The 19,293-nt window shown below is 32.0% G+C and overlaps 3 protein-coding genes across 8 annotated transcripts in view; all 3 read right to left on the bottom strand.

Annotated features, from left to right (window-relative positions):
• LOC145330007 (UPF0415 protein C7orf25 homolog) overlaps positions 1-471 on the bottom strand; it is a 30,393-nt gene extending 29,922 nt beyond the window's left edge. The window contains exon 1 of the mRNA XM_080174534.1: positions 425-471. Coding sequence (XP_080030660.1) covers positions 425-456 — 32 coding nt within the window. The 5' untranslated portion in view covers positions 457-471. The remainder of the gene's footprint in view (positions 1-424) is intronic.
• LOC145330010 (uncharacterized) lies at positions 471-9,522 on the bottom strand. Of its 6 annotated transcripts, XR_013883204.1 has the most exons (14): positions 9,366-9,522; positions 9,045-9,184; positions 8,523-8,653; positions 8,242-8,296; positions 7,459-7,532; positions 6,721-6,783; positions 6,474-6,516; positions 5,937-6,027; positions 5,519-5,607; positions 4,282-4,367; positions 2,514-2,591; positions 2,104-2,209; positions 1,912-1,946; positions 471-841 (listed from the first exon to the last, which is right to left on the bottom strand). XR_013883204.1 is itself a non-coding variant. In XM_080174540.1 (13 exons), the coding sequence occupies exons 1-13, from the start codon at positions 9,494-9,496 to the stop codon at positions 986-988; spliced, it is 1,065 nt and encodes a 354-aa protein (XP_080030666.1). In that variant the 5' UTR covers positions 9,497-9,522; the 3' UTR covers positions 971-985. The 6 variants fall into 6 exon arrangements, 3 of the variants coding, with proteins under 3 accessions (XP_080030666.1, XP_080030669.1, XP_080030667.1); XR_013883205.1 differs by lacking the exon at positions 1,912-1,946; XM_080174540.1 differs by lacking the exons at positions 471-841; positions 1,912-1,946; positions 2,104-2,209 and adding exons at positions 971-1,027; positions 1,870-1,911.
• On the bottom strand, positions 9,522-17,720 carry LOC145330005 (serine/threonine-protein phosphatase 2A activator-like). The gene is made up of 12 exons (XM_080174532.1): positions 17,645-17,720; positions 17,420-17,529; positions 16,931-17,038; positions 16,259-16,319; positions 14,608-14,721; positions 13,418-13,480; positions 12,990-13,040; positions 12,455-12,553; positions 11,753-11,833; positions 11,349-11,432; positions 10,787-10,879; positions 9,522-10,168 (listed from the first exon to the last, which is right to left on the bottom strand). Exons 1-12 carry the CDS (start codon positions 17,667-17,669, stop codon positions 9,786-9,788), a joined length of 1,272 nt encoding a protein of 423 aa, XP_080030658.1. The 5' UTR covers positions 17,670-17,720; the 3' UTR covers positions 9,522-9,785.
• Between the last annotated feature and the right edge of the window lie 1,573 nt (positions 17,721-19,293).

Consider the following 19,293-nt stretch of genomic DNA (forward strand, 5'->3'; position numbering starts at 1 on the left):
TGTTTCCTTTTTCGTTGGCTTTACAACTTTGGGGACTTGCAGTGAACTTGATTTTTTAGTTCATTAAGTAAATTAAAAGAGTACCAACATTCCATCCAATAATTGAATCTACAGAAGAGCTAATTTTGAGCATCATTATTGGGTATGTTATGTAAATAAATTTATCAGCCACTGTCTTATCCCTATAGATCCCTGCTATTCAAGACAGAAATTGTTATGCTGTTATGCTATTTCAAGTTTTGGTAAAGGTACAAAGAGTTGACCACAACCTTTACATAAACCAATTCTAATAGCACAGTTACCATAAAACTGTGCTCTGTCCGTCCGTTGCAAGAATGATTAGTTTAAAATCTAGTTTTACAGCCTGTGCATAAAGCCCACATGCGCTACATATGTTTAATGTGGCCATTATTGTCATTTTTACCTCAAAATAGAAATATCTTCTTCAGAGTCCATTTTATAAAAAAAAATCTGAAATATTAAAAAAATGAAACAAATGTCAATATATTATTTTATTTGAAATAAACAAGGAAGGTATACACAGAATATTACAAAATAATATAGGAAAACAAAGAAGTTGAAGATTTCTGCCAAGAAAAAAAACTCCAACTTTTCAATGCTTGAGTAGGGGTTATGAGAGACACGCAGGACCGGTGTCGTGTTTTTTTTCTACTAAAAAATTTAAAAAAACAATGAGATGGGAAGATGGTAAACCTTAAATTCTTCATATATTCCCATTAGTTAAAAAATCTATTAAAGTGCATTGCAATAAAACAAAAACTCATTTTAACTTTAAATGCAAACATTAAAAATCTATTTATGTTAAAAAAGTCTCTGAATCCTATTGAAATTAAACAAAAAACCTTATCAAACTTCACAAACATTAAAAGAATTTTTTTTTATCTTGAAAATAAATAATATTTGATCCTGCATCCTATTTAAATAAAAAATAGAATTTAAAAGAAGATTATGTATTGTTCGATATTCAGAAATCATGATATAAACAATCTTTATTATTCAAATGATTCTATTTTAGTATTATTTAAAAATTTAATCCACAAACAAACAAAGAAAATAGGGAAAAAGATTTTTGGAAAAACACAAGAAAAAATTTAGACATTATAGGTAATTGGATAACTATTTAAACTTTTATTTTATAAGTTATTAATGTTTAAAAGTAATATTAATGTCTAAATTGTCTCGTTAGTAGATATATATTTTAGAATATCATAAACGTACATGAAAAATATTTAATAGCATTCTATAATTACAGTTTATTTGCTGTTGTCTTGACTTGTGTAAAAGATGTAAAAAAATATCTAAGGAATGGTTTTAGCAAGACCCTTAATGATCTGATGTCAGATTCGAACTATCTACCCCAGAATGCAAATAAGCATCATAACCCTGGGAGGGAGGGGAACATTGCACTATTTATTACACTAGTCCCCAAAGATTTATAAAAAAGTTTCTTATTCGTTGGCTTAACAACTTTTGGGAACTTTTATTGAACAATTCAACAACTATTTTCAATCTACAAATATAGGTAATTTTATGCATCATCATTGGGAATATACGTGAATTTATTGGCCATTTTCTTATCCCTTTAGATCCTTGACCGTACCCATCCACTAAATTCCCTTGGAATCAATAATAAATTAAGGTAAAATATATTCATACAAGTTACCATTGCTTTTCAATGATATAACGCAATAGTCACAAGATAAGCATAACTTAAAACACAATAACAAACTGTAATGATAGAAACAAAAAAATATGAAACATATAAACAAAAATATTCTATAATATTTAACTAATTGTGTTGGTTCAGCTTCTAATGAGCTTGATATTAAACTCTCCTCATAATTAGACTTTGTATCCCATATTTAATTTAGTCTTTTGTTTCAACTTAACCTAAAAAAGTAATATAATAACTAATCACTTAATAGCTTGATTAAAGGAGTTTGTTAACTATACACTTTGCCAAAATATCAAAGAACTAAAGAAAAAATATTTTTAAATCAAAAAAATTAAAACTAAAATTACATTGTTTCATTCAGTGCATTAAGTCAAAGTGTATATTTATCAGTGGTATCCTTTTCTTACTAAATAAACCCATCCAATGTATATTGTTAGTAGCGCAGCTACTCTGTATTCATTTTCTTTAAGATTTGTAACCCATGTTAACTTTGGTCTTTTGTTTTGTCTTCACCTATGATAAATATAAAGCAATTAAAGTTAAAAATCAGGGCTAATTATTTTATCATTAATGTAAAATAATAAAGGGGGCAGGGGTTCAAGGATTGGGGGGGACCCTGTGCTGTGCCGACTTTCAATTGGGTCTTTTAATATCGGCCAATAGCATCGAAAATATGAACACAGCCAAGTCGCTACAAAATAGCAGAAATAAATTTGCTAGCAGATGAAAATGGTCCCTACCACTTTAACCAGGTATTATCCTCAAAAGTAATTGGCGACACCTTTCGGAAGAGATTATAAATTTAATCGCATCTAACCTGATCTATATTTCTGTCCTTCCAGCAAGATCTTCGTAACTTTATAGGTCTGCTTCCAACATACTTACCATCCATTTCCTAAATGCATAGATAGATAGATAGAAAAACATTTTTACAAATTCAATGGAATCCTTTATTGGTCAGTGCTGATTTTCTGGACTATTTTGATGGATGGGGAAGGGGGGTGGTGCAATATACCACAATTCTTTTCAACCCATGAAATATAGCCTTACAAAAGGTTAAAAGGGTAATTTTTATAAGGAAAGATGGATTTGTTTAACTTAAAAATAATGAAACGATTTTTATGTGTACCTTTAAATGAACTCAAAAATCTATTCTTTAACAATAACAATATTAAAGGTTTAACAAATACAATTTGTTGTTGATATGAAAGATCTATAATTCTTAACTAAGGTTTTATGAAATGTTTTTCCTGGAAATTAGAATAAAGAGAAATCAATCTATTCATGTTAACAAAGAAACTATTTTTATTAAAATCATGCTGCTCAAAAATTAAGTATATAATTTTCATTATATAAAAGTAACAAGTTTATATAAAAATTTAAATTATTATTCTGTTTATTAAGTTTCGGCACATGTGTTCAATGTTCATGTTCATTTGTTCTAGTGTCTGATTTCAGAGCTTCACTTTTTATGAATGCTGTCATCCTTATCTATATTTATATTCTAAGAGAAATCGCCCCTAAAGATACCTTCATAGCATTTTTTTCTTTTTCTTTTAAAACTATTGAAAGTATAGTGTCGTTGTTTTCGACCGTACCCTTAAGTGCCCCTGGAGGCCTCTAGCTAAGGAATAGATACAGATATTTGACAAACAAAAAACTTTTCAAGACAAAATAAAAGCATGCCATCGTAAAATAAAACAATTAAACATAAAATATTGTGTAAAGATGTGTTTATAATGAATAATGGACTATTTGAAGAAATGATTTTTCTACATTGACATTGAATTTAAATATCTTTCATTAACATTTCACTCCACGGTAAATTTCTCTTAAACAAGGATGACAATCCACTAAAGCGAAGCTTTTAAATCAGACAGTAGGACAAACAAAATGATCTAACACTTACACAACTTTAAAAGCAGAATATAAATGTTCAAGTATCAACGAAATTTTGTTAATATTTGCAAAATTGCTTGAATACGGGATAATGTTTAAGGACGTGCCAGGGTTTCGGATCCGGATCTGGATCCGGATCCGGATCCGCAAGGATCCGCAAAAAAGGATCCGGATCCGCAAAAAAATGCGGATCCGGATCCTTGGACTCAAAAAAATGCGGAAAAAAAGGAAAAATCTACCTAAATTTATATAAAATCTCAGACATTCTCTTGATGAGAGCCAATCTTTAAGGTTTAGGGACAGACTTGAAAATTAAAATTATTTTTGACTTCGAATTAAAGAATACCTAAATATTTTTTAAAAATTTGGTGATTTTATTTTTATTGTCAAGGATCCGGAACCGGATCCGGATCCGCACTGACCAAATTTTGAGGATCCGGATCCGGATCCGCAAAAAATCAATGCGGATCCGAAACCCTGGCGACGTGCATAGGAATTGGTTATAAAAAAGCTTGGCTTAAAATATTGTCCTCGTTCTCTTAGGAATCCCTGTTCTAGAAATCTAGATGGTACCCAACTGTTATAGGAATCATTATGCCTATTGTTAAACCAATAAGATAATTTTAACATGACAATATTTACTAGAGGAGCTTAGCTTTCTAAAATATACAATTTAACCAACTCACCTTAATAGCCTTTGTAAAGTCAGCAGGATCTTTGAAGCTAACAAAACCATATCCTTTTGTCTTATTCGTTCTTTTGTCTCGCACAACTGATGGAAAAAAATGATTTTAATTTTTTTTCCAGGGAGTAAGGGAGGGGACAATGGATCGAATATTCAATTTTTAGGAGTCTCAGACTTTGGGGACTGGCTTAAAGGGAATGTGCAAGAATTTAGCAGTTTCTGACTGAGTTTGGGGACTTGCGCATGAAATGCCGCAACTCGTTATGTATGTTTTGAATATTGCAGACGGGGAGAAGGGATAAGGGAAGTGGGGGGAAGGGAAATAAACACTCGTTGTGTTAGTTTGGAATGTAGCAGACGGGGAGAAGGGAGAAGGGAGGTGGGGGTAAGGGGCAAGGGAAATAAACAGAATAAAAAGGGGCAGTCATATTCTTGCTAGCAGCTGGCCGGGTCCAATAATCTTTTAATATAAAAATCACACCAAAAAACCTCAATATATTTCATCAAACACAAGTTGTGATTTCACTTTACATGACGCTATGGAAATCTATTATTCAATTAACAATCCCTTTATAATTTCCTACAAATTTATTGGATTAAACTGGATTTCATGCCCTTTCTTTGATAACTCTTATATTGAATTAATTGCCCATTGTCCCCTCCCTTACTCCCTGCTTTTTTCTCTCAAATACATGATTTTTTAAAAGAATAATTCAATACCCATTATTCACTTCTTTGTATATTGTTTTACGTGCACTCAAAAAAACTTCCTAATCATTTTCATACAGACAATTAAAGACAAATCAAAAGACAGATTGTTAGATGTTGTTTTTTTTATTTATAAGGGGTAGGTAGGAATTTTTTTAGAAAAAAAGTTTGGTTCATTAATTAAAATATTAATTTTGAATTTGTATTTCAATAAGTAAAAAAACCTTTTCTCGTATTCATTCGAAACCGGTGGATTAGAACCAGTGCTCATCAATACTTATGTCTAGCACCGTATCATATACACATACAGTTTCTTACGAATATAAAATGTACAATCATAAGATTAAAACCAGTTTTTTAGCCCGTGCCTTCGGCATCTTGGGGCTAAAAAATCTGGTTTTAATCGTATAATTGTACATTTTATATACGCGGAAAGCTGTTTATAATACGACGCGAGAAATTACTATTCTCGCATTTGCGATTTGGACCCTAGATTTTAATCTATAGCTGCTTATTCTTTTATTTATTACCTCTAGCTTGTTGGAATGAAGGATATTTTCCAAAAGTTCTGTTTAAAACTTCATCAGTGACGTCATTACCCAAATCTCCACAAAATATTCTACAGAAAGAACACATCAGTAAACAAATTTTATCTCTAGGAAATAAATATTAGAAAAGGGCAAACACAGATAAATTCAAGGATCCTAATTTTTAGAAGTTGTTTAATCTAACACATTAAAGAGACAGTGAAGCTTGTTTTAAGGAAGATTTAAAATTCTTTAAAGATTTTACAGCAACTGGTATTACTGGTAATAATAGACAATTAATTACCCATTAAACCTCCACCCCCTCCCCCCCACAAAATATATATATATATCATAATTATGAGAAACACAATTATTTCATTGTCTGGTAAAATAATATTTTAATAATTGTTTAAAAATGTTCCTAAAGTCGTTTTGATCCCAGGTCTGGAGTGAGTTATCCTCCCACATTTGTCCGCCAGCCATTCGAATCATTTTCTTCTGCTTCTTTCCGCCTGATAAATAGGGATGATAGAATAAAGGTGGGACTCGGGAAGGGATGTCCCAAATGTTAAGTACCATGATATGTGTTTAAGACCTAAAGGCTAAAATTAGGCATGTCAGTTGTTTTAATAAGGTACAATTAACATCAATTAAAAGAAACAGTGCAGTGGTGGAACTACATCTGCCGCCGAAAACCGCAGTCTCCCGCCATTTTTTGTTTAATTCTCGCTAAATTAAACAACTTTGTATCTGATCAGAGAAAAACTTATTTTTGTTTTTCAAAAACGATTGCCTTTGGTCTTCATTAAGGAAACTGCAAATAGTTTAGCGTTTATTTTTTTTATTAATTTTAGCGTTTAAATCAAACATGTTTTTAAAACATTCTGCTAAAATAATTGCAGATCTTGTGAAACTTTTTCATAATCATGGGTTTTTGAGGCGTAAAAAAATTTGTTACCTTTTGAATTTTGTTGGATAACTTTCTTAGTCTTTTCTATCACCTATAACATATAACTTTATTGTAAAACGTCATCATTAGGCAAAGGAAATATTTGAAATAAATTTCGCAGTAAAGAAACACGATAGGTACTTGAATATTAAGAACACAAACAACAATAAAAATCTATCACAATTTAAGCAACTTTATTCTTAAAATCTTATCTCAGAAATATTCATTGCATTTTGGACTATGGAGTGATTTATACCTGAGAGGCTTTAACTGCTTCAACCATTTGTTTAGCCTTCTGTTTGATCTCTTCAGGTGTTACCTAAATAGTTTGTGAGAATTTTACTTCCACATTAAATCAATACATATCAAGAATATTTAGAAAATAAAATGACTGATAATTAAAATCTTGGCAATGGGAAGACTAATGAAAATTACAAGTGGAATGTTCAAATGATTTACTTAATCACCCAAGGAGGGAGGGAGCATTGAACAGGTACCCAAAGTTTTATAAATATTTTAGTTATCTTAAAAACATTGGAAACTTTTATCAAATCTTGATTGTTTGTTAAAAACTATTGCTCAGAAGAAGAGGTAGTTTTGTGTATCATAATTTGGGGTAAATTATATAATATCAATAGATCGTCCACTGCTCTAAAACAACCCTGATGTTCTACTTTAACTAAATCCGAATGTCAAACAATTAGTATTTTTTATTATTCACAAAAGGGATCTAAAGGGATATGACAATGGCCGATAAATTGATGTACATAATACACCCTCAATTTTGATACACGAAATTACTCTTTCTACCTATAGATTACAAATAGTGGTTGAAGCGTTTTGACATTCAACTTCTTGAAAGAAACAATCAAAATTCAATAGAATCCCAAAAGTTGTTAAGTAAACGAATAGGAAAACGTCATTATAAAACTTTGGGGACTAGGTAGTAAAATAACAAGCCCATTGTTCCCGCCCTTCCTGACATCTTGCTTACCTCAGTACCAGATTTTTGTACAGGTGCTGAGCTTGGAACATTGTTGGTTTTGTACATTTTACTGGCAGATCCACCTAGGAAAAAATGTTATTTTTAATTTACTAGCGGATTCGCCCCTAGATTCTAGGGGCGCTGTATTTTACGGGGTAGGGTTGTGTATAAAATATAACCTAAAACCACACAAGGACATATGTGTAACTTTCTAAAGTGTAGAACTTCATCGGTTTAGTAGTTGCTGAAATCTGAAGTTTCAGAAAAAATCCTTACTATTTTATAAAATAGGATTTACAGCTTTTTTAGTATTTCCATAATTTTCTAGAAAACACGCCAGAACACTTTTTTCAATGGAAATGAATGAAAAAATCATATCTTTTTACTCTGTAAAACAATGTTTATTAACACATGTTCCCTCATTTATTGGCTTAAAATATAGAAAAATTTGTCAGATCTGTTGTTGTTGTTGTAGCCATGATTCTCTGAAGTTAGGACTCAGATGCACACGGAGACTGGAAGTGAGAATCCTTTGGCCAATCTTAGATTGGTAAGCTTCGCGCACAGCTGATTGTATTCTATGTTACATTACAAGCTGACCCGCAATTCTCGTAGAAGCTACTCAATTATTACATCACCCTGGCCTAGAGTTTTTGTTGTAAAAAATTTCCACCAAAAATCTTAATGTACAGAATGAATGGGTGATTTTGTTTCTCATCATTGAGGATATACATTCAGAGGACGTTGGACTGTGATTCCTAAACTTTTTGGCTATAAATAAATTTTGCTAACCTTGTTCGTCTGATTTTCTCTTCTTTTTATCTCCACCTTTCTCCTCTTTTACCTCCTAGGTAAACAAAAGTTTGCACATTAAATTTTTTACGAGAATAAATACGTTTTAACTTTTACCTATTAGACAAAAACATTTAAGATTCATAAATTACACAATATTTTAGGGATAATTGAAGTGATAACTATATATTATATAAAACTACTGTCTTTTAAAATAGAACGCAATATTTTAGACTGACATAAAAAGTAAATTTTCATTGATTGAATGATGATAGTGATACCTTTTCATATTTCATAAGAGTTGCCATAATATCATCATCGTCATCATCATTCTGGGCAGGCTTATTTATAACAGGTAGAGCTGTAAATTCTTTCTGAACTAGGGCAGGTGCACGCGGTAAGGGAGTTAAACCTGAAATATTATTGCATATGAAGGAATAATACTATCATGATAATTCTAATAAGAGAGTTACTACTCTAGCAAGATTTTAATTTATCATGAACAGGTCGAGCTGTAAATTCTTTCTAAACTAGGTAAGAGAGTAACCTGAATTTTTGCATATTAAGATTGGACGTACTTGCAATTTACATGATACACCAAACAATAAAGTTGCTGTGCTGTTAATGTTTAATATCAAGGAAGGACGTTAATATACTAGTTAAATGTAATAATAAAGCTGCTCCTCTTAAAAGGTTCATTAATAACAGTACATATGGTAAATTCTTCATTTATTATAGGAAAGTGATCGTTGCAAATATGTAAATAACTTGCTTGTAACATGTAAAAATCTTTTAATACTTACTACTTCTTTGAAATTGATTATGAGCAGCATTGGGATTGGAATTTGTAATAAACTGAGGTCTTGGGTACGAGGGTGGGGGTGGCACCGACCCACCAAAGTTTTGTCCACCGCCTCCTTGTGGGGGAAAACCACCTGGCCCCCTAAAATCAAAGTGGATTTTGTTTGGAATTATAAAATATATTAATTTTCAGCAAATTCGTAATTAAATACCTCACAATAATGTAAAAAAAATTTATTTTTCATGTGAAATGTTTCTTTTTTATTAGAAAAAAAGTCAATTGTAGGTTTTGAAAGTTACAGTCCCAATTAAATCCACCGAACCTATGTGGCATGTGTGCCCTGACTGAACTTGGCATAAAGGCTAATGGTGGCCTGTACCCACCCTGGGGCGGCCCAGGATGGAAGTTCTGCTGGCGTATTTCAGACTCGAACAATCTCATTTGCTCGTCCATTTTTGGTGTTTGCTTTTTTCACAACTCTGCAAGAATAAATGATTTTTTTGTTACATAATTTCAAGGATAAAAAATAAGTATGTTTTTTATAATTTGCATAAACGAAAAGTAAAATTTAGCGGTTTATTTTATTACATAGTCATTATGTAAGCTCATTAATTAAGTTTTGAAAAAAAAGAATTTATATTAATAAAACAACAATAATATCAACATCAAATATAAGAAAAAGATAAAATGAAACTAATGATTTAAATTCTTTAAAAAGTATTAAATAAATATCATATCACATTTAATTGTTTGAAGTTTCTGCCAGAACAGCTGTGGTGCTTGTTACTCCATCATTTTCTCCAGCAGGTGTTGATATTGGTGTATCAACTGCTGTTTTGTCAGGCGCATTACCAGGTAGTGTTACTTCAGATGGTTCTGTTGTCATTTTAACATCAATTTTATTTGTGATAGCTCCAGGTAGACCACCGGGTAATAATCCACCTGGAGGCATTTCTGACCCGGGCATTCTACCCATCGGAATTATTTTCCCTGGCATATTTACCCCTGGCATAATTCCTCCGGGCATATTTCCCCCCGGCATTCTTCCCATTGGCATTATGCCTCTTGGCATTGCTCCCATTGGCATCATTCCCCCTGCGGGCATCATTCCCATTGGTAAAATACCTAAAAAAAACGTTGGTATGAAGGGTAATTTTTTTCAGGGGTGTATATTCTGCATGGGATCGCCGGCTCAGGGGGGGGGGGGGAAATAAAAAATAAGTGGTTGGAGGGAAAAAAAATGTAAAAATTAAGAAAACTGAAAACATTTTTTCCATTTCGCCCACCTCCTTGGTTAAAAAAAACTAAAAAAAAAGTGGTAGGAGGGATAAAATAAATAAAATATAGAGTTCTTTAAATATTTTTCTATTTCCCCCCCTACTTTTTAAGAAAAATCTAGGGGGGAAAAAAATAAAAAATTTTGTAGCAGGGGAAAAAAAATAAATCTTGTACAGAATATAATTATACACCCCTGATTTTTTTTTATACCATGGAATTTAATTTATTTCACAAAGAAATAAAGGAAACTTATTAACAAAGTAATTTATTATGGGAAATAATTCCATTTTGAACTTATGGGACAATGAAGATTTTAGATTTAGAAACCAATTTTTTATCCTGGCTAAGAAAACAATTTGATAAAAACGCCTTGGAACATATATAGCCAAAAAGTTATTATCTAATGCTACCTAAATGTCTGTCTGTGTGTATATCTATTATCTAATCTATCTATGCAGTGTGTACCTGGACAGGGGCCAGCTAATGGAACATTGTTTAACCCTGGTCTCTGGTGGCCTCCGGATTCACCAGGAATCTCCAACTTTAAACTTGCTTTTTCTATATAAAAAATACTAAAAGATTTTATCATTTTGAATGTAAATATATTTTTCATTAGCGCATCTGCTTTATAACTAGAGTTTTTATGTACTACACAATAAATTTATTTATTTATTGAGCTTTTTTAAGATAACATTTACCAAATTGATAAGTATTTTATTACAGTTTACTGTTCAATAAGAAAGATATCTGTACTGTATTATAACATATTTGACTTTGTTTTCTCTGACTTTTAAGTATCGCAGCTACTCTATGAATATATAGTATGCCAGTGCGTCCGGCCGTCCTTATGTCCGTTGTAAAACATATAGGTACTTAAGCTTTCAAGATTTCGTGATTTTAAACCTTTTCATCTAGTTATTCACAAAACAACTTTTACTGTCTTTTTTTTATTCAAGATACTAACTCCCAATGCTGCGCTACTTCAAGACACAAGTGTCCTAGTTTGAAATATATTTCAAATACTTACCTAATGAAAAAATAGACCCAAACAAAGTGTGCTGAATAACTGGAAACTTACAAAGCACTTCTGCTCTGTACATTTTTATTAAACCTTAACAAATACAAAAAAAAACATAAATTATTTTCTTTTCCTAAAAATTATAAATATCTTGTCAAAAAAAACTTATTCTTTCCTTTTAAAAATACCCATTTCATTTGATTTTCACAATTATTTGATGTTGAGTCATGACAGGAAACTCTTTTGTCTAATTTGGAATTTGGATTGAAATTTTTCAAAAAGGCGGAGGAAACCTAATTTCTTGGACAGTGGCGGTTGCGGTCCAGACAAGAACCCGACACCTCCCCGACAGAAAAAAGACACGCTATCATATACGTTCATGCCGCGGGTTTTAGTACAACATAGAGACAAACCTGTATAAACTTTGGTCCATAGCTGTACACCAGAAATATTCCACAGTTGATTGCTGTGCTCATGGAAAGGTCCAGTTTTAACTAAAATATGTGAAACAGTGTTGTCTTGCTATTGAATTTTTGCCTAAGATCGTTTATTTCATTTTTTAATCTATATTATTTTTAGACTTATATGGTTTAAAAATTGTTTTGAGTCATTTTGCTTTCTAATAATGACATTGAACATTTATGAAAATAGGCTAAGATATGCTAAATTTCAAAAAGTAGTACAGACGGACTGACAATCTTTTTGGAGAAGATTGTCTTGGAGATCCTAAGGGCCATACTAATGACGAGAATATATTCCAAAATTTAATTAGCAAACAGGTAAAAACTATTGGTATGAAAGAAAAAAAACAATCCATGACCCGTATGAAAGAAAAAAAACAATCCATGACCCATAAAAAAGTATTTTTAGGGTTTATAACATTTATTTATTGATGTATCCTCAAAAGTAGCATAAGCCCTTGTTCATCAAAACTGTATGAAAAAAAATTTCTCAGGAGCTTTTTAGAAAATTTTTCATTGAAATTCTTCGTTGATATATACTTTTTTCTGGTGTAAAATTCTATAGATATTACGGACATATGGTACATTCAGAAATAAGGGCTGTAAACCTTTAAAAAATACTTTTTTTTCTGGGTCATTCGATATATTTCTTACCATTATGAATATAGTCTAGGCAGGCAAACAAATGATAATCATTCTTTAAAAGATCTGAGATTTCTGGATCTGGAATACTTTTTGGCTTCACTCGAACATCTAAGAAAAATGATTGATAATTCAATAATTAAAAATAATATATCTAGATGGTCCATCAGACCCCTTTTTTCGTAAAACTTAAAAAGGGATTTTTTGCAGTCAAAAACTGTTGATAATATTTTGTTATATACGAGATACAGGCGACGAAATTTTATTTGAGATGAATGACAAGGGACCAATATTCTTCCAAACAATTTAAGTTAAAATTTCCCCACAACACATTTGCTTCTTCCCCACTTTCCTTTTGTTACAGCACAAAACAAATATACGCCAAGAAAATATCCAAACGTTTTGCAATTTAAAATGAACTTATTTTGTTGTATCACTGCTCCTGCAATTTATTAAAAAAAGAGGGGGATGGTTTCTGTGCCCAACAAGAGAAAACGCCAAAATATGAATAAACATCACAAATATGAATGTAATTGAAAAGGCTTACTTTTGGATAACTGGGCAGCTCCAAGAATAAAAGATACAAACTGATAATCATCTGAAAATTAAGCATAATTAAACTTGGAAAGGAATTTATGAAAATTTAAAAAAAGGAGTAGGTACTTTGGGCACTTTGGGGGGAGGGGGGGGGGGTGTTAATATCGATAAATCAAGATGGAACTTTTTTAACGGAGGGTTGATTTTTTTTCTAGGGGCAACTTCTCATTAGATGGTGGTGGTACCCTCCATCAAAATAGTTATAAACCTTTCCAGGACCTATGAGAAGCTACCCTTTAGGAGAACCATATAGGTTCAGCGCAGCGGTAAGTGAAATCCTTCGGTACACATAGATGAACAGAAAGAGATTCTGTTACTTTTATATAAGTATTACCAAACCATACAAAATCTAGATAATGGTTTTGGTTGTAGTCTTACCTAAATTCCAAACGCCCATACTACCAGCTGGTTCCATACGATATATCTGCTGAATATGCCGAGCTACAAAACAAAACATTTGAATATTGTTTTTTAAATAAATATTGATTGTATCTTTTAATGATATGTTGTTTATTTTAGATTTGTTTCCTGCAGATAAGAACATAGTTTTGTTATGTTGCTCTTTATTAAAATACTAGCGGCTTCGCCCCTAGCCTCTAGGGGCTTTGCCCAAGAGGTGATAAAAAAAAATTATTGCGAGAGACCATAAAGGACCATGGAAATCTCCTTCAAAAAAAAAAAAAAAAAAAAAAAAAAAAAAATGGGGGGGGATTTTTTGGTTTTTGGGGGGGTTGGGGGTGTCCCACCCCCCAAGAAAATAGCTTAAAACCACCACAGGACCAATAGGTAGATACCCTGAAGAGTAGAATCCGATCGGTTCAGTGGTTACCGAGATCTTAAGGGACAGACAGACAGACGGACGGACAGACGGTCAGACGGACAGACGGACAGACAGACATCGTCCTACTTTGTATTATAGATTATTCTGTTTTTTTATTTCACATTGATGATGGTCAGTTAGAATAGTCAAGGTGGTGTACAGAATAAATTCATATAAGGTAAGATTCATGTCATTATCAGTTTTTTTATAGAAAATTTGAATAGTTAAACAAACAAACTATTAAATAGGGTTGGGCCGGATATCCGGCTGATTTTTAATGCCGGATATCCAGTAATTTGGAGGATATCGAACATTGGCCAGATATCCGACCTGACCCTACTATTAAACTGAAATGCTAATCTTCTAGTTAAAATAATTATAGGGAAACAAAGTCTATTCTTTTAACTCTTTTGGAATATTTAGAACAAGCGGCTACGCCCCTAGAGGCCCGTAGTGGCACTTTAATTTCAAATCTAATTTGAGAATCCTTTGTTTATTTCTATCCCAGGTAAAATTCTAACTTTAGTAAAGATGGCCCTAAAACCTACCATATTGCACACCTTGCATTAACCTAACCTATCTTACAAAAAAAATAAGTATTTTGCTCTTTACCGTAATTTTTTTTAAAGAGAGGGAATATGAATATGTGGCGATGCAAAGGATTTTGCAAAACATTCTCAAAATCTGCACTTAAATGCTATGTTAATAAGGAAACCAAATACCTACAATATGAACAATGAAAGCTTACCAAGATCAAAATAAGTTTTGAATAATATTAATCCCACGGCTGGTTTGTCAGCCTCCGTGAGGACTCCAACCTTGAAGAGACAACAAACAAACATCACAAATGCCATCTCATGACCTAAATTATGTATTTGTTTGTCAGAGCCCCGTAGGGTTATTTTAGTAAAGCAATTTTTATCCCTTCAAAATTGCCCAAAAGGTAATTTACACCGGTAAAGAATCTTACCAAAGTGCACAGAATTTTGCCAGGAGGCCTGGGTGTGTTCCTTTAAAAGTTTTAAAAAAAAGAGGGGAATGCAGTCCTTCCCAATTTTAATTTTAAGTGGGTTTGAAGCAGGTATAAATCTAAACTATTTGGGGGGCAGATATAAAGGGTCGTCCATTCTACTAAGTTTTCACCTCCAACGACAGCTAAAAATTATAATTCGTATAGGTTTCGTGATTTTTAAAATTAATTTCGTTATTGGTATAAGCTGGGTATTAATAATTTATACTCATCTGCATCCTTCTCAAAGCTAATGCTTATAAAACAGTAATGATATACAGTAAAATGCTTATCATTTTTCTGTATAAAACGCATTAAGAACAAATTATGATAAACAGATAAAAACAACCTTTGTTTTTTTTCTTCAGAAAAATAATAATGATAGGACGAAGATATTAAAATTAAAAATCATAGTTTTTCTACAATTAGTACCAAATCATTTAATGGGTTTATTGTATTTTTCCTTTAATTTTTAAGCACGATATTTATTACAAGCTTAGCATCTCTTTAATTCAGGATGTTGATTTATTTATTCTTTATAAAAAGAACAATGAAGTCTCTAGGGGCAATTAAAAAAAAATATTTTTTGTAGGTGAGGGAGGGGGGGGGGGGGGGGTACTCCACTTTTTCTAGTGGCAGAAGTAGGTAAAAGCTTTCTCCCCCAAAAAGTATAAAATCTTCCAGATACCTTTCAAAAGCACCTCTTAATGCCTTAATAGTCCAGTGGTTAGCGAGAACTTAATGTACAGATAGTCAGCCCAACGGGTAAAAATCAAGCCTCTTTTATAAAAGGATATTGCGCTGCGCATATTGATCTTCATAATAACAAGTTATACAATGAAATTAAAGAGAAAGACTTAACTTAAAAACATCTTTTGTGACTGTATGTACACTGGTACAGTTGATAAAAAGAAAACTTATCAAAACCTTTTTTAATGCGCAAATCATTATCAATAAAAAAAAAACGTAGGTAGGTAGTTAAGTAATAACTAGAAAAACCAATACCAAACCGGCAATTTAACCACAATAAAAAGTGGACCATAATTATATTAAATAACAGTATTTCTTATGCCTATTTTTAGGTTTTGGTTACGTTAAGGAGATGGCTGTGACAGGGCCCGGCTGGATCAGAGCTATCAGCAGGAATAGAGACACAATTCGTATAATAGGGAAGGGGGTCGGAGAAAAGTACGAAGGTCCAATGGTAGTGTTTAGGGATTATACAAAAACCTTTTCATGGTAAAAGTTTTATATCTTTACCTAAGTAAAAAGATGTTAGAAACAATATAAGGAAGAATGGACAATCGTTAGGTATGAATTTTACCAACATGCACTCCCCCCCCTCCCAAAAAAAATAGTAATTACTGAACTTTTAAAATAAAATATTCACCTGTTCCATAATCTATTCTTGTCCAGTTACCAAAAGAATCCAATAGATACGGAGCCAACTCCTTAACACAATCCTTATAATAAAGTAACAGGATGTGTGTTTGTCTGAGTGTCTGTCTGTCTTCTCATAGGTCCCTGGAAGGTTTATAACTATTTTGGGGGAGGGTACCACAAAAAAGGGAAGATAATAACAAAATGTTTTAGCTTGTTATCATTAGACCACAGGTCAGGGTGTATATTCCGCAGGGGATCCCCGCCTAAAGGGAGGTGGGGGTTGAAATAAAAAATATGTGAAAGAAGTGAAAAAAAATAAAAAATTTGTGAAAGAAGTGAAAAAAAATAAAAAATAAAGAGTAGGTACCTACTGAAAACATTTTTTCCATTTTTTTCCTTCCTTGGGGAAAAATAAAGAGTAGGTACCTACTGAAACATTTTTTCTTTCCTTGGGGAAAAATAAAGAGTAGGTACCTACTGAAAACATTTTTTCCTTCCTTGGGGAAAAAACTAAAGAAATATGTGAAAGGAGTGAAATAAATGAATAAAATAAAGACTACTGAATCTTTTTTATTTTTTTGGGAAAAAACTACGGTGTGGGGGGGGGGGAGAAATTAAATATTTTGCAGCCGGGTTAAAAAGTGAATCTTTTACAGTAAATACATATAAAAATAAAAACCTGGATGGCAGGATAAAATTGTTCAGGCAAGGTGGCCTCCAGAAATCCTTCGACGCCCGTTTCCAGCTTTTCCAACCAGTCTCTGTATGCTGGATTTCCATACCTGGCCTATAAATACAAAGATTAAACTTTCATATAAAAATAGTCGGATCATGGAAAGAAAACGAAGTAGCGGCTTTCGTCGTATTTTCAAAGTAGATTTTTAAAGTTTTTTATGTAAATGTTAATGATTGCCCCGCAGGAGGTCAGGAAATTGGTCCCGCAGCGTTAGAGCACCCCGTAGGCGATAGAAATAGGAAAAAAAGCTACTATGAAAATAAGACGAAACCAGTTAGGTACTTTGTTTTTTTTCTTTGTCCACATTTTCTTAGGAGAATACCCCCCCCCCCCCCCACACACACACACACAGCCAGATCTTTTTACAGGCCTAAATAGATTTACCGCACTTTCAATTTATAGTTGATTATATAAAAGCAAATGACTACCTACCTGAATTTCGTCTGGAGGAATTTCATTCGTAAAATTGTGAAGTTTCTCCAAAAGTTGAATGATTTTTAAACAGTTTGGACTTATTTCAACTTCGTCTGTTAACTTTTTACCTAAGCAATAAAGATTACCTAAGTAATTTACAGTTAAAATATACTATTGCTATAATACCAAATAAATTGAGATTTCACAAAATTATTGAGTAAAATATAAAAATTTCAAACTTACCAACTATACTCTCACTTATGCTCATAATAAATCCTGTTCAAAAGTATCATTTACTATTTACAAACAAAAGCCCTTATCTTTAATTTAGACATGATTGATTTGTCCTATCGCTTTCAAACTTTGCATGATGATTCTTATAATGGTTTGGTACAATTTAGAAAATGAAGCAATTCTACAATCGTTACCAGAAAGTCCGTACGTCCATTTAAATCATACCTACTAATTTAATTTGTAACATTTTAGACAAAAAAACATAGAATAAAAAAAATTTCAAATGAAAAATTAGCCTATTCCTTTGATTTTTTAAATTCCTATGACAATTCAGAACAATATTTTAACGAAGTATCTCTATAATCAAATCCTGAAAAATGGTTTAGTTTAGTCTGATAAATCAATACTCTTCTTATTAAGCTATAACACTCTACAAGTGTTAATGTTCGATTGTCCTACCGTCTTATGTTAGAGCTTTGCTTTTATGGATGTTGTCATCCTTATTAAACTTAAATTGTCGCGGATTTCTCCATATAATGTGCAGAATTTTTAGATTTGAATATTTTGCAAATGATAATTTCCTAGATAGAGTTGATAGGCCTCTGAATTTTCCCATTCTTCTATTTTGCTCACTGTCAAAAATTTTAAATTTTCTTTTTATCTATCCTGTTATAAAACAGTAAGGTTTTTTGTCTTAGACCTAAAATTTGAAGTCTTGGGTGTTTTTCAGCTATTTTTATAGCCCCTCTCTGTCTTTTTCATTACAATGAGCCTAAGTGCTAAGGGCATAATGGCTTGTATCAACAAAAGTAAAGGTATGATTTAAAAGAGATCTTAAGGGATAAGACACTAGACGAAACATTGAAGTACGTACATCCCCAATAACGATTCACAAAATTACCCCTTCTGTATATTACAATTAGAAGTTGAAACGTTTGGACATTCAACTTAACGAACCAATCAATTAAATTCAATAATAGTCCCCAAAGTTGTTTAGCCAACAAATAAGAAAACGTTAGTATAAAACTTTGGGAACTGGTGTCAACAAACAGCCTAATGTCTTCTTCCTCCTTGTTAATTTACTATGGGAGAAGAAGACAAGAAAAATTGAATCAAATTTGTTCTCAAATTAAGTATACGTTCTCCTATTCGTTGGTTTAAAACCTAAAATACTTTATTGATTGCCAAACCTGTAATATTCAAACTTTTCAACCAACAATTTTAATTCACATGATTGATGGGTACTCAAGTTTATTATGTTAAAGGAGTGGACTTCAATTTATCGTCCATTGCAGGATTGAATTATTTTTTAACATCTGCCTTCGTCATCCAAGGGTTAAACTTTTTCTACTTTTAGATAGAATGAGTCAGTTAACAAATTAAAATGGCGACCTCATGAAGAATGAGAGGATATATAGAGGACTGAAATTAAGTTTAATAACTAGGACAATTCCCTCTTACTAACTTTACTTCTCTTTTAGACGCAAAGAAACTATTTTAAAACCCACCTCAGACCATTTTTTTACAGAAAGCTTTGCTTTTTAACAACAAATTATTCCAGTTAACCTAAAAAAATTACAAAAGAAAATTTAAAATGCCTGAATTAATCTTTTTTGTAGGAACTTCAAAATTATATTCTTGCTGGTATAAAAGTTTCT

Source organism: Acartia tonsa, chromosome 10, assembly GCF_053477335.1.
Source record: "Acartia tonsa isolate MP-2025a chromosome 10, ASM5347733v1, whole genome shotgun sequence".
In the NCBI taxonomy this organism is placed as follows: Eukaryota; Metazoa; Arthropoda; class Copepoda; order Calanoida; family Acartiidae; genus Acartia; species Acartia tonsa.

Bases quoted from the DNA above. Each gene is read 5' to 3' on its own strand.
- LOC145330010 (XM_080174540.1), bottom strand. From the start codon at position 9,496: ATGGACGAGCAAATGAGATTGTTCGAGTCTGAAATACGCCAGCAGAAC. The intron at 9,185-9,365 runs GTTCGGTGGATT...CTTTGATTTTAG, and splicing joins AGGGCACACATGCCACATAG to GGGGCCAGGTGGTTTTCCCC. The intron at 6,784-7,458 runs GTAAGCAAGATG...CAAACTATTTAG, and splicing joins TACAAAAATCTGGTACTGAG to GTAACACCTGAAGAGATCAA.
- LOC145330005 (XM_080174532.1), bottom strand. From the start codon at position 17,669: ATGAGCATAAGTGAGAGTATAGTTG. The intron at 16,320-16,930 runs GTTTTTATTTTT...GATTGTGTTAAG, and splicing joins AATTTTATCCTGCCATCCAG to GAGTTGGCTCCGTATCTATT. The intron at 11,834-12,454 runs GTAAGAAATATA...CACATATTTTAG, and splicing joins CCTAGACTATATTCATAATG to TTAAAACTGGACCTTTCCAT.